This window comes from Eleutherodactylus coqui, chromosome 2 (genome assembly GCF_035609145.1).
Source record: "Eleutherodactylus coqui strain aEleCoq1 chromosome 2, aEleCoq1.hap1, whole genome shotgun sequence".
Taxonomy (NCBI): Eukaryota; Metazoa; Chordata; class Amphibia; order Anura; family Eleutherodactylidae; genus Eleutherodactylus; species Eleutherodactylus coqui.
The window spans coordinates 37,548,759-37,564,077 of record NC_089838.1 but is presented as its reverse complement, the minus strand read 5'-3'; the positions used below and the strand labels follow the sequence as shown (position 1 = coordinate 37,564,077).

The 15,319-nt window shown below is 42.4% G+C and overlaps 1 protein-coding gene across 20 annotated transcripts in view; it reads left to right on the top strand.

The window, feature by feature from the left end:
• LOC136611234 (protocadherin gamma-C5-like) overlaps positions 1–15,319 on the top strand; it is a 403,514-nt gene that overhangs the window by 253,145 nt on the left and 135,050 nt on the right. For 2 of the 20 annotated variants that reach the window (XM_066590593.1, XM_066590583.1), the window contains exon 1: positions 2,043–4,610. The exons of 16 other annotated variants lie outside the window; for them this stretch is intronic. In XM_066590593.1, the coding sequence (XP_066446690.1) occupies positions 2,166–4,610 (2,445 nt within the window). In that variant the 5' untranslated portion in view covers positions 2,043–2,165. Of the gene's footprint in view, positions 1–2,042; positions 4,611–7,655; positions 10,238–15,319 lie in introns of those variants that run through there. 2 more of the 20 variants (XM_066590612.1, XM_066590609.1) reach the window with 1 other exon arrangement.

The following is a 15,319-nucleotide window of genomic DNA, read 5'->3' as shown; positions in this document are numbered from 1 at the left end:
GAACAGTCCTGTTCTGTGTTACATGCCATTCCTAGTGTGTTGGTGTGAACAGCAACATGTTCAGTGTATATGTAGGTTTCCAGACATCAGGTGTGAACAGCACTGTTCAGTGATTTGGTGTGAGCTGCGTCCTGTCCTGCTGTGGATCGTTTACCATCCAGGCCCCTAGGTTCCAGCACAGGTTCGTCCTTATCGAGACGATCGCCCTGCTTGCAGGCAGGTTTTCATGTGGTGGTTGTCCCATTAGAATAGGGATATTATGTCTGCCCGTGAGACCAGTATGCAGTTCATTGTCCCATTGGTGTTAAGTGTGCATTTTGTGTGTGCTTGTGGTGTTTGTGTGGGCGCCGTCTTGTGTCCGTGCTGAGGCTTGGTGCTCTGGTGTGCCTGGCCGACATAACAGGTGAGAGATGTTAAAAACTAAATATATATATATATTTTAATTTTTATTAACATAACCTGGAGGAAGCCACCTTAGGCACGTGTCCTCATTGTAAGTCATTTATTACTAATATGTAATTTATTGTACTGTTATTTTAGCTTTATACAATAAAAATATAAAATCACTCTAAGTAATTATGACTGTAATAGATAAATGGGCAAATTTTGGGCTTGTTTTAACATCATATTACACACATCTTATTTTAACCCAGATATAGTTAGGCTATTTTGTGTGGTCTCCGTTTCAGCAGCTGTCAATAATTGCCAGGATAAATTTTGTCCATGGGTCCCATCCCGATCTAGTTTTTAGATTTTGTACATGCGCCAAGATCGGACCACTGGAGGTAAAGATTAAACACAGTGTGAATGGGTACCGTTGAATCTTGTCGACACTGGAAGTGGTGGGTGCTTGACAACCCTAGTTCCTAATTGGCTGCACTCACCCCTCCGCCGGTGTGCCTTGTGCTGGGCAGCTGTTACTTGCCCCTGGCGGCTGCAGTGAGTGATGCCGCCGGTGTGGCTTGTCATCGGGTCCTCCTCTGTCCCCTCACGCTTACAGTCATGTTCGGACTCCAGCCTCCTGGCCCTCCTGGCTCCTTTCAGTCCCTTCTTTAATTATTTTCTTATTAATATCCCTAACCCCCCCCCCCCCCCCCCCCCCACACACACACACACACACACACACACACCTACCTACATCACAAGCAGGAGAAAAACAACACAAAGCGAAAAAAAAGATCTGTTCATATGATATCAATTCATAAGCATATACTGATTGGACACCTCTCAATATTCTTTTTACTTTTGTTTATTATGATTATGCCGATCATGAAAATTGTCAATAACTCTATTAATGAGACTAATCTATGCTGCAATAGAAGAATTTTTAATATCCTTAGTTAACCGAATTGCTGTTATATCCTGGTCATACAATAATATAATGAAGGAAAAGTGAACATTAAAGTAAAGAAGAGTAAACACAACAGTAAAAGTTGAACTTTTTTACAAAAAAATCCTCACAGGCTTAAAGTTTGGAGGGCAACATAGACCGAACTGTACATATATAGATGGTTGTATGATTGATATGCTAAAAGTGCAACGATCAATGTAGTAAAAAATGAATATACTGCCAGACTTCTATACCTTTACATATCAATACTTTATTAACCAATCTTGTCCGCAAAGTCAAGAGATGGTGACGCTCTCTCTTTGAGACCACTCAATTTATAATGCAAGTTTCCGAAAAAATTTTAAAAAGTTAATAGACTTATTTTCACATTTCATTTGCAGAACAAAATTAGTTTATTTTCTTATTTTAATGATAAATCATATCTAACCAAACATTTATAATGTAATTATAATTGTAGAGACAATATCTGGAGTAACATAAAGTAACATACTGAAAGGTTCTCAAAATAGTTTAAATTGCAGTTTTCAGTATTGGCCAGCAGAGGGTAGACTCGTCATCCAGTTCTTTCTGTTAGTAATACTAGAAAACCTGCTCATGTCAGCCCTGCGCTCTCCTCCCCCTGGCTCAGTGATTCACCCTCCCATTTTTCCTCTCACACAAAGAAGAGCTGCTTCTCGGATGAGAGCCCTGCGGATGATTTTTTTTCCTTTGGATTACAATTTCTAGAGGATGTACAGATAAATGCCAAATCCAAATGCATCTGGGACTGCAAAAGGTCTACATGACATCAAATAACAAGACAATCATTTAAGATATGGACATCAGAGGCTTTTATCAGAGCTGGAAATGGCAAGTAGTCTGCTCCTTTCTCCTTTGTAGCTGGGGCTGGGTCTCTGGGCAGCTGCGTTATTCTATTGTTGAGGAGTCTGAGCCGGGGACATTGATAGGAAATGTAGCTCAGGATCTGGGGATAAAACGTGCAGAGCTCTCTCAGCGCAGGATCCATCTGAGATCTGAGCAATCCCAACAATATTTCAGTGTAAATCAGGACAATGGAGGGTTGGTTGTGAAGGAGAGGATTGATAGGGAGAGCCTGTGTGGATCTAGTCCCCGCTGCTTACTGCAGTTAGAGGTTGTGGCTGAGAATCCTCTGGAGCTTATTAGTCTGGAGATAGAGATTCTGGATATTAATGATAATTCTCCTATATTTTCAGTTAATCATCATGACATAGAAATAACCGAGGTCTTTACTACTCCTGGTGCTCAGTTTGAATTAGAGATTGCACAGGATTTAGATGTCGGTGTGAATGGTGTCAGTCAGTATACACTGAATACAAATCCTTATTTCTCATTGTCTGTGAAGAATCGTAAGGACGGAACGCTCATCCCTCAGCTGATACTAGAGAAGGTTTTAGATAGAGAAGAAAAACAAGAACATCACCTCATTCTCACAGCTATTGATGGAGGAGAACCGGCCAGATCAGGGACCTGCAGAATAACAGTCCTTGTATTAGATATTAATGATAATCCTCCAGTCTTTAATCAGTCAGTTTATAAAGTCAGTATAAGGGAGAATCTGCCATTGAAAACTGTCATATTAACCCTGAATGCGTCAGATCAGGATGAGGGAGCAAATGGGGTCATTCAGTATTACTTTGGAGGTCACACATCTGAGTCTGCTAGAGCAATATTGGATTTAAATCAACATAGTGGGGAAATCTCCTTGATAGGGACTCCTGATTTTGAGGAGCTGAATTTTCATGAACTGGCAATTAAAGCTGTCGACAAAGGATTGCCAAAATTGATAGGGAACTGCCTCATTCATGTAGAAATAGAAGATGTCAATGATAATCCCCCAGAAATCTCTTTTGCTTCTATGTCAAAGGATGTTCCAGAAAATTATCCAGTGGGAACTGTTATTGCATTAATTAATGTGAATGACAAGGATTCTGGGAAAAATGGAGAAATAAAATTAGACTTATCACCAAATGTGCCTTTTAAAATTAAACAGATGAAAAATCGTTATGCATTGGTGACAGATGGGAATCTGGATAGAGAGGAAACCCCCCAATACACTATAGAGCTGACAGCCTCTGATTTAGGGTCTCCTCCTCTATACAGTAAAACCAGCGTCACCCTCAGGGTGTCAGATATTAATGATAATGCTCCGCTGTTCACACAGTCTACTTATAATGCTTTCATTAAGGAGAACAGTGACCCAGGGACTCTCCTATGTACAGTATCTGCTAGCGACCTAGATGAGGGGGTTAATTCTGATCTGGTTTACTCCATAGTGGAGAGTCAGATTGACGGCTCCTCTGTCTCCTCCTTTGTCTACATTCATTCTAATGATGGGAATATATACGCTCAGCGTTCCTTTGACTATGAGCAGATCCAGGTTTTACAAATCACCATAAAGGTAGAAGACTCAGGATCCCCACAGTTATCTTCCACTGTTCCCGTCTTTCTCTTCATTCTGGATACAAATGACAATCCCCCCACCTTGCTGTATCCAGAACACTCTGAAGACCTCATTGTCCAAGAGAGGATCCCAAAGTCTACAAGTGCCGGATATCTGGTGACAAAACTGTCCGCAGTGGATCTGGACTCTGGTCACAATGCCTGGCTGCTGTTTACTCTCATCCACCCCATCAATTACTCATCATTTCAAGTGTCTAAACACACCGGAGAGGTGAGAACTGTAAGAGGATTCCAGGAAGCCGAGAACATGGAGCAACAACTTGTCATTTCTATCAGTGATCAGGGGAGTCCTCCATTATCCACCACAGTGACGGTACTTGTCAGTATGGCAGATGAGGTTATAGTGGAAAGACCCAAATCTGGGGACTTCCTGACAAATTCCAATACATCATCAGATGTCACATTATATTTGATTATTTCTTTGGTGGCCATCAGCATGGTTTTCCTTGTCACATTCATTATTTTACTTGTGAGATGTATAAGAAGGGAGGATAGTGGCAGCTTTAGTAGCTGTTGTCTTCTAGGCAAACATCAAACCAAGTCCTTTACGGATCAGTATCAGCCGGCTCTATACTTGAACACAGATGGAACATTGAAGTATATGGAGGTGCGGATGGTTCCTCCTGAACCCCAGGGACAATGTTATACAGCTTGTTTTCCACAGGCAAATGACAAACTAGACTTCAGTTCTATAAAGCCACTTAATTTTTCTCAATTGCAAGACATGACTAGTGAGACTGATTCTTCATCTGGTACTGGTTGGCAACATGGAAACCAGGTGAGGTCACAGAGCTAAAAGTTTATTATTTAATCATACATTAGATCTTGTGTATGAGAAGTCACTAGAAAGAATACTGAACAATTATCAATTTTTTTTATCAGCTTCTCTTGAGTTATCTCTTCTTCTTTCTGTCTTATTCATAATGATAATGTGTATACGCAGAAGCTCCAGTAGGGTCCAATATTCACATTAGTTTTTTTTTTTGGTTGATGAAGCCCTAATTAGTTTGATTTTTTTAAATATTTTATGTCATGAAATCTAAAAATATCATATATTTTGTTATGTGATCAGTAATTTGACAGACTATGTAGTGTTGATAGTATTCATGCTTAATTTTTGTTTTATTTTTTTAATATCTATAATAAAGAAAACTATAATGAGCAATCAATAATACAATAGTAAAGAAGAAGAGAATATAATTAGAATTCTGTACTTGATGGCACTTCTCCCTGAGGAAGAGACTAGTGCTTAAGTCTCGATACGCGTTGGAGTTTTTTGGGCTTTTTCAGCTTCCGTAGTCAGGCTAGGGGACGTCACCCGCAGTATCTGTGGATGCAGCCACTACTGGCCGGAGTGGCTGCGGCTCACACTTGTCCTCTGTGCTTTTTAATTCTCAACTGTTGGTTATTGCCTTCCGCTTCCGTTCTCTTCCTCTGGCATATTGTTGTTTTTTACTTTCACTGTCACTTTCTTCTGGTAGTTTTTAACATTGCTATATTGCCTTTTCATATCCATTGTCCTTTTTTTGCACTCCATCCTGCTGCATTCTATACGCCTCTTTTCTTGGTTGTACTAATATAGGCATATTAATCATGTTTAGTGCACAATTTGTACATTATTGCTCTTGCATTTCATTTACTCTGGTAGGCTAGGGTACTGACCTACTTACGGTTGCAGCTACTTTGTATGTACTTTTGGCGCGCAGTTACACACACATACTCGTATAATAATTAGAATTCTATGACATAAGAAAACTATTAGAAGTCTCTACTCGTGGATATTTGTAACTCCACTTTTAGCTTAAAGCGTACCTATCTTTTCTGATAGCTTTTCAGAATAAGCTGTCATGTGTGTACATAAGAAATAACCCTATTTCTTGCCATTATATAACATATACTTCCCTCCTCTGCAGATTGTAAATCTGATTGTCATTTCCCTCAGAACTGCTAGGAGGAGCCTTGCTGCTGTGCTGTGTTTTATATGCTGTACAGAGACCTGCAAATTGTGCTCATTGTTTATAAAGCACAGAGATATAAAATTATCCTGGAGGATAGTGTACAGCAAATGCACTCTTGGTACTATTAAGCACTTGTCTTTATCATGATGTTTTGCACATAAACATAGCATGGAAAGATGCACTGATATTAATGTTACGGCAGAGCATGGTCTAACAATCTTTGGGGGGGCTTCAAATGAGAAAAAACAACACATGTATTGTATCTTTAAAACAGAAATTTCTTATTTTGTCATTTTTGAGTAACTAATAATTCAATCATAATATATTTTACAGGCAAATGTGTATACTACACCTTATCCAATTTAATCCATTGTGATGGTATTAGTGTATTTTGAGCTCCTGATAGGGTCAAGCTTTGCAGGTTGTAGCAGCATGTGTACATTGCTTGTTGTCGTCCCTGTAGCCTTAGGGTGAGGGTAACTTTTCCATGTAGCCTTACATTATGAGCTGTACGAATAAAAGGAAGCCTCACCCTAATCCACCAGGCACGGCAAAAAGCAATGTACAGGCTGCACTTGGGACTGTAAACGGTGCTGAGGCACACTGCTTCTCTGCGATGCCTCCATGCCGCACGGAGGATGAGCTGTGATTGACGGCCGCTGGCTGTGTCTTCGGTTCCGGCAGCCACCTGCCTGCTGCCACCATGACAGAAATTCAGTGCTGCCTTATGGTGTGTCCCCCACGCACAGCTTATGGCCATGTGCCGCCGCGGCCACAGACTATCGTGCTGCTGTTCCGCGGCGCTCTGGCATCCCTGCTGTCAGGCTGCACCGTGTGTCCGGCTGCCCTGGCTCAGTGGCTTTCCCTGTAATGCTGTCCTCCAAGCTGCAGCACACATCTGAAAATTACAACTGGGGTAGGGACGCTTTTGGACTGCAGGAGAAGATGCTTCACCGCTCATTCTCCTCACTCCTTTGTCGCCGGAGGCTGCAGACGCTGACAATGAATGCCTTTTGCCAGTGCTTCAGTGGCCTTCCAGGACCTACAAACTTGCCAGCTGGCCAGCCAATCAGGGACAAGGAGGTGTCACCCACTGTGAATCTTGACTCCACCAGGACTTCCTGGTGGCATCAAGATACAAAAATACCCATTGTGATTATTGCTGTGTTACTGTATTTATAATTCTTTGCTTCATAGTTCTGAAAAGTAATTAACAAGTATTCATGCAAAACGACAAAAAAAAATCAGTTCATTCAAAATGTTTTGTGCTTGGTAGGATTCATTCCCAAAATTTTAGCATTTTTCTGCAAATTTCAGCATTATTATAAGCAGGCTATTGGACTGACTTGACAAAACATTTAACTAACCTTTAAAGGGCTACTCTTTAGATTTTTGTAATTTATTATGTAGCTAGCCCCCAGTGTCTATAAGTGAGCTAGTGTTACCTTAATTATTTATTTTTGTGTGAAACTCCTGACCTCTTTTTTGTCAGATGCTCAATTCTGACCAGCTCAGATCTACTTGGGGGTTATGTATTTACTTTCTAGTCAGATTCTCAGTCTATGTGATGCTGGTGTATGGATCTTTGAGATAAAAAAAGAATTGACCTGTTATGAATACATCGATGTGACCTACACAGCCACAAAGCTGACATTGCCTGAGTGTCTTTATGATACTTTGCACTGCTCTGAATTTGAAATAAAAGCTCCATTTGTAGTTCACAGATTTAGCCAGCAGAGGGCAGACTTGTCTTCTAAAATAATTTTAGCTTCAGTATTATTCTGTATCTGCTTATTCTGCATCATCACTCTCCTCCCCCTGGCTCAGTGATTCTTCACCCTCCCACTTTTCCTCTCACACACAAAGAAGCTGTTGCAACAATGACAGCCCGGAGGACATTATGGATGAGAGATAAAGGATTTATACCTTAAAAAGGATTTCCAGCAATAGAACACATTGATGGGAACAATAAAAGGAGATTTTATGCAGCATTTACACAATCAGGATTCAAGATATGGACTACCAAAGATCTTCAAAGGCTTGGGCACGGCAAGTAATCTGCTCTTTTCTCCTTTGTAGCTGGGGCTGGGTCTCTGGTCAGCTTCGTTATTCTATTGCTGAAGAGTCTAATCCAGGGACTGTGGTGGGGAATATTGCTCAGGACCTAGGGATAAATCGTGTGGATTTGGATAAGCGCAGGATACATTTAGGGACAGAAGCAGGCAGCAGATATTTTAGACTTGAGCAGAATAGACTTCTTGTAAGACAAAGAATTGATAGAGAGGAGCTGTGCGGCTCTACTGAGAGCTGTTTGCTGCATGTAGAGATTGTGGTAGAAGATCCACTAGAGCTGTTTAATCTGGAGATCACAATTTTAGATATCAATGATAATGCCCCAATATTTCCAATAGATAAGCAAGAAATAAAAATTATAGAACAGCTTTCCAGCCTTGGTGCAAAATTTCCAGTAGAGACAGCGCAAGACCCCGACGTGGGTGTTAACAGCATAAACCAGTATAAACTGAATCCAAATCCATATTTTTCTCTGTCTGTCACTAACCACAATGATGGACTGATTGTTCCTGAACTGGTATTACAAAAGATTCTAGACAGGGAGGAGAAGAAGGAGCATCGGCTTCTCCTTACTGCAGTGGACGGAGGAGAAAAGCCTCTTTCAGGGACGTTGCAGATCACAGTCACAATATATGACATCAATGACAATGCCCCAGTGTTTTCTCAATCAGTTTATAACACTAAAGTCTTGGAAAATCTGCCTTTAAAAACTGTTATTCTAAAACTAAATGCGACAGATATTGATGAGGGACTCAATGGAGAGGTTGAATATTCATTTCATCGAAATACTCTAGCTATAGCCAGGAAAATATTTGATTTAAATGCAAGGACCGGCGAAATATTCATTAAAGCAAATGTGGATTATGAAGAAGTGCGTTACTATGAGCTATCTATAAGGGCGGTTGATAAAGGTGTTCCAGAAATGGAAGGACGATGTGCTGTACATGTAGAAATAGTGGATGTCAATGATAACACCCCAGAAATCATATTCACATCCAATTCTAATACAGTTCCTGAAAATGCTCCCATAGGAACTGTAATTGGATTAATAACAGTCCGGGATAAAGACTCGGGTAAAAATGGAGAAACAAAGCTTGTAGCATCCACGGATTTACCCTTTAAAATCCAGCCCATGTCCCAGCGTTTTGCTCTGGTCACCAGCGGGCATCTGGACCGGGAGAAGCTCTCACAATATACTATCACACTGACGGCATCTGATCTGGGCTCTCCACCTCTCAGCAGCCAGATTACAGTCAGCCTTAATATCTCGGATGTTAATGATAATCCTCCAGCATTTCTACACAATGTCTACAATGCCTTCATAGCAGAAAACAATGAGGCCGGCAGACTGTTATGTACAGTATCTGCTGTAGATCCGGATGAGGGAGCCAATGCAAACCTCATTTACTCCATCGCTGAGAGCCACATCCACGGTTCTCCGGTCTCTTCATTTGTCTACATTAACTCTGACAGCGGGAATATTTATGCACAAAGGTCCTTTGACTACGAACAATTCCAGGTTCTGCAGATCACAGCAAGAGTGGAAGATTCTGGATCTCCAAGATTATCCTCCAATGTTTCTGTCTTCCTATTTATTCTGGATACAAATGACAACTCTCCCACTATCTTATACCCGGAGGATCCAGGAGAGACCATCGCTCAGGAGACCATCCCAAGATCTGCTGCTGCCGGGTATTTAGTCAGTAAGGTGTCTGCAGTGGATGTAGATTCTGGACACAATGCCTGGCTCCTCTATAGTCTTCTTCAGTCGGCCAGTCCTGCTTTATTCCACATCTCTGAATACACAGGAGAAGTCAGGACTCTCCGAGGTTTACATGAGATGGATAACACGGAGCACCGACTTGTGATTGCAGTCAGTGACCATGGGGAGCCTTCCATGACAACTACAACTACTATCCTTGTGAACATATTAGATACTATTGCTCAAGAAAGTCCGAAATCTCAGGATTTCCTCACCAATGCCAAATCCACTCCGGACCTGACTCTGTATCTTATTGTGTCCCTTGTGGCCATCAGTGCAGTTTTTCTGGTCACATTTACTATATTACTTGTCAGGTGCCTTAGGAAGAATTATGATTCTGGGTGTGGATTCTGCTTTACGGACAAATCACTTTCTACAAGCTACATGGATCAGTACAAACCAACCCTTTACCTGAACACAGATGGGACCCTGAAGTACATGGAGGTGCGGATGGCTCCATCAGATCCACCTTCACAATGTTACCCCGGATGTTTTCCTCCAGCAGAGATTGCTGATTATACATTTACAACCCCTTCTAATTTTCCTCAGTTTACTGACATTTGCAGAGGAACAACCGCCACAGAATCAGACAATGCAAATGAGCAAATCCAGGTGAGACAACTTTATGCCGTAACTTTCCCCTCCTACTTATATACCATGTCACAATATCACTTATTCCAAGTAGATTTTAATAGGAGCCAATTAGAGATGAGCGAACGCGTTCGTCCGAGCTTGCTATTCGTGCGAATATTAGGGTGTTCGGGATGTTCGTTATTCGTAACGAACACCATGCGGTGTTCTGGTAAATTAAACTTTCTTCCCTGAGACGTTAGCGCTTTTTTTTGGCCAATATAAAGACAGGGAAGGCATTACAACTTCCCCCTGCAACGTTTAAGCCCTATACCACCCCCCTGCTGTGAGTGGCTGGGGAGATAAGGTGTCACCCGAGTATTGAAATCTGCCCCTCCCGCTGCTCGCTATGGATGCATTCTATATGCGCTCAATGGGGCCAGCGGCAGCAGCGCTGACCCCATTGAGAACATATAGAAGACAAATCCTTCTTCTCTGGCACAGCTGTAACAGCTGTAGCAGAGAAGAACGATGTTTGCCCATTGAATTCAATGGAACCGGCAATACAGCCGACTCCACTGAATGCAATGGGCTGCCGGCGATCGCAGGATGAATGGTCGGAAAGGGGTTAAATATATAACCCCTTTCCTGCAATTCATCCAGAAATGTGTTACACTAAAAATATATACCGGCGTATAAGGCGACCGGGCGTATAAGACGACCCCCCAACTGTCACCTTATACGCCGGTAATACAGTGGAGCAAAGAATAAAAAGCATTACTTACGTTTTTAGATGATCTGCGGCGCTCCTGCAGGCTGTCACTCCCTCCTGGTCCACGGCAGAGTATTGCTTTCTCCACGAAAGACTTTAAATCCCTGCCTCCAGAAGCACACGTGCCTTCAGCCAATCACAGCCAATGACAATGATGTCATTGAATGGCTGTGATTGGCTGTGTTTCTGGAGGCGGGGATTTCAAGGCTTGAAATCCCCGCCTCCAGAAACACAGCCAATCACAGCCATTCAATGACATCATTGTCATTGGCTGTGATTGGCTGAAGGCACGTGTGCTTCTGGAGGCAGGGATTTAAAGTCTTTCGTGGAGAAAGCAATACTCTGCCGTGGACCAGGAAGGAGTGACAGCCTGCAGGAGCGCTGCAGATCATCTAAAAACGTAAGTAATGCTTTTTATTCTTTGCTCCACTGTATTACCGGCGTATAAGGTGACAGTTGGGGGGTCGTCTTATACGCCCGGTCGCCTTATACGCCGGTATATATTTTTAGTGTAACACATTTCTGGATGAATTGCAGGAAAGGGGTTATATATTTAACCCCTTTCCGACCATTCATCCTGCGATCGCCGGCAGCCCATTGCATTCAGTGGAGTCGGCTGTATTGCCGCTCCATTGAATTCAATGGGCAAACATCGTTCTTCTCTGCTACAGCTGTTACAGCTGTGCCAGAGGAGGACGATCTTTATGCTGACAGTGGGGGGGGGGGGGCACTCTTGCCGCTATTGTGGCTTAATAGTGGGACCTGTGAACTTGAGATGCAGCCCACCATGTAGCCCCTCGCCTGCCCTATCCGTCACTGTGTCATTCCCATCACTTTCCTGAATTGCCCAGATTTTCACACATGAAAACCTTAGCGAGCATCGGCGAAATACAAAAATGTTCCGGTCGCCCATTGACTTCAATGGGGTTCGTTGTTCGAAACGAACCCTCGAGCATCACGGGAAGTTCGTTACGAATAACGAACACCCGAACATTTTGGTGTTCGCTCATCTCTAGAGCCAATATGTTAATACAGGTACATAATTTTATACTGTGTTTATTTATTTTGCCTATTATGCATTTTTCTAGCTTCATTTTTAAATTTTGCTTATTTTCTTGAAAATTATTTAAAAGACGGTAACCATATTGGTTGAAACTGTGTGGATCAGATTTGTTTACAGAAATGTATTTACACCTGAAGAATAAAAGAACCATGTGTAAGTAGCATTTAAGATGTCACTTAGAGCCCTGTGGTACTCCATGTGCCGCTTTATGGTCCCACCATATGGCACCATGTTACAGAGCTATAATGCAATGTTACTGGTGGAGAATATAATATGGCAGGGAGTATACTACATTTTTTCTGTAAGATTTTTCATAAAGACATATAAATATATAGAAGGGGCCCATATCTAGATTAAGCTCTGTAGACTTCAGACCTTTTAGGCCGAATGCCCACGGATGGATTATTGCTGTGAAAATCACAGTTAGACACCCGCCGAGATTTCCACAGCAATGTACGTCCATAGACATGCGGTGTAAGATGATTCGCCTCTACCCGCGAGGGAAAATCAGCTGCAATTTTCCACTCGCGGGGGAAAAATCACAGCATGCTCTAATTCCTGCGGAAAAACGCTCAGACAGCTTCCATCCGCGTCATACCCCAACACTGGCATGTCATGCCCTGCACTGCGCATGCGCACTAGCTCGCCAGCCGACACTCTTGCGGTGAATCCGGATAGGTGAGTATAGGGTCTTTGGGGGGCGCCGGGTCTGATTCCGCTGCGAGATTTCGCAGGCGGAATCCGACCCGGCCGTGGGCATGAGGCCTTAGGGAACTATAAGCCTGGGTTCACACAGGGCGGATTTTCTGTGGTTCTGCCGCAGTTTGCCATTGAATATCCGCACTGCGGCAGAACCGCTGCGTTTGCAGTGCAATGCAGTGCAAATGTGTTTGGGCAAAAAGCTGTTCTCACAGGACGGATTTTTTCCTCACTGCCGCAGTGCGGAAATGCAGCAGCGGTGCGGTTTTTCAAGACGCAGCATGTCAATTATTTTGACTTTTCCGTAGTGCTTTTTTGTCCATAGACCACTATGGACGCAGCAAAATCTGCACCAAAATACACTGCAAAAGTAAAAAAGCGCTGCGGAAAAAACCCTTGTGGATTTTCTGCGCGGAAAACACGCAAGACAAAAATAACCTTTGAAGCGGTTTTGCCGCAGAAACAGTTCTTCTGCGGCAAAATTGCAACGGAAAAATCGCAGCAAAACTGCAACAAATCCTCCCTGTGTGAACCCAGCCTAATAAGTTATTGTGTATGTGTCCATAGCCTGAGTACTACAATCTGTCCGTTCATGTTAGCATACAGTATAGATATAAATTCAGTTGCTGTGTTGGAATTTTCTATTGATGTTGATATGATTATTTTTGTTTTACTTTATGCAACTGCTTACAATATATAAATATATTTTTGGACCACTTTTTGTCCTTTTCCTTCTGGTGTTAGTAAATATTGAGCACTCTGGTTTTCTTCTCTTTGTCTTTATGCACATATATTAATTATTGAAGTAAACACTGGTGCATAAAACATAACTTCACCATTCAGTGTCTGATCTATGATTGTTTTAGACTTCAGCGGTTCAAAAATATTTGTATGTTCTTTTACTATTTCTGGAGAAACGTTTGAGGAATGATGGATCTGAGGAGTGAACACGCTGTATTCAGAAAATCCTCTGACGCTTGCTAGAATAGCTCTGCTGTTAAGGGCGCTTGCACACAAGCGATATTCTCGCGCACATTTTGTGCAATGTGATGCACACGAAACTCGCACAGTATAAAGTCCATCCTTTTGAATGGATTTATTCACACGGGCGATTTAATCCCTCGCAGCATCGCTGTAAGGAAAACAAGAATCCCAGCATGTTTTCAATGGGACCTTGAAAGACATCGCATGGCACTCACATGTCGTGCGATGTAAATGTGAGTGCAATGCAAATGTTGAAGTCAATGAGAAACACTTAGGGTCCTTTCATGTGTGTGAATCAGTTTCTCAGCCCAAAATCGCACTCGCCCGCGTGAATGTAGCCTAAGGGCTTATTTACATGGACATATATTGGCCGGGTTTTCACCTGCCATTGTTTGCAATGGGAGGGGTGGGATGGGGCGGAGCTAAACTCTACCCCATTTCAAACAGTGATGAGGGGCGGAGAGGGGGCTGGAGCTCAGCACCTTAGCTCCCACCCCATCCCGCCTCCTCCACTTGCAGAGAGGGGCAGCTTATATCAGCCAGGCATGAAAACCTGGCCGATATACGTCCATGTGAATAAGCCCTAAGGCAGATTTCAGACAAGCATATGGAAACAAGTCCTTGATATGGATCTGTATTACAGATGTGTTCCAGATGGCATTATAACCGTATGTCATAAATATTTTCATCAGTATTTGCTTCCATATTTTTTTCTAATAGTCAAATGCTGATCAGTATTTGCCCAATAGAAAATAATTATTATTATAATACAGAGGCAGCATTGCAATAAATAGCCACAATGAGCCTTGATTAGCAACATATTCATGTGCAGGGATTAGTCTACCTCCTCATACAGGATGCTCTATCATTACAACAGCTGCATCTCATGGCTATATTTTATCTCCCTGAGTAACTCCTTTAACCTTATTTTGGTCATGATCACATTTTGAGAGTAAAGACTAGTGAAAACCTCATGTTAGTATCTGCAGTTTTGCCACAAAGAAACCATTGCAAGAATTTTTTGTTTTGTTTGTATTTTACTAAGATTTTTAAGCAGACTACTGTATGGGCTCCTGCTCATGGCCGGATATTTGCTGTGAAATCCACAGTCGGCATAAGCACCCCAGATCCGCAGCAAATGCCGCCCATAGCATGCTATGGGAAACTAATTCTTCCTGCACACTAGCGGACACCAATAGCATGCTCCATTTTTCCGCCGATTCCGCGTGGACGGCTTCCATTGAAATCAATGGAAGTCGTCCAATCCATGGCCCTTCTTCAATGACATTGCAAAATGGTTGCAGATTATGCGCCATCACCTAGCGGGGAGGAGTTTAAAGAACTCTCTGCTGGATCCTGATGACTGCATTGAGAACAGGTGGATGGTAGCCTTCTTCGTATTTGGTGATTGGTGAAGGTTTTTCTTTGATTCTGTATATATTTTGTATTATGTCCGTATGTATGTTAGCTTGACAAAGATCCACATGTGGTCGGAATGTCGTGCATTTGTATGTCGCAGAATAAAGAAAGTATGGATTGAAGTTTGCACCTGTGTACTGCTGCCCTCCTCTCCATATATTGGACGATTTGGGACTATATTGGTCCA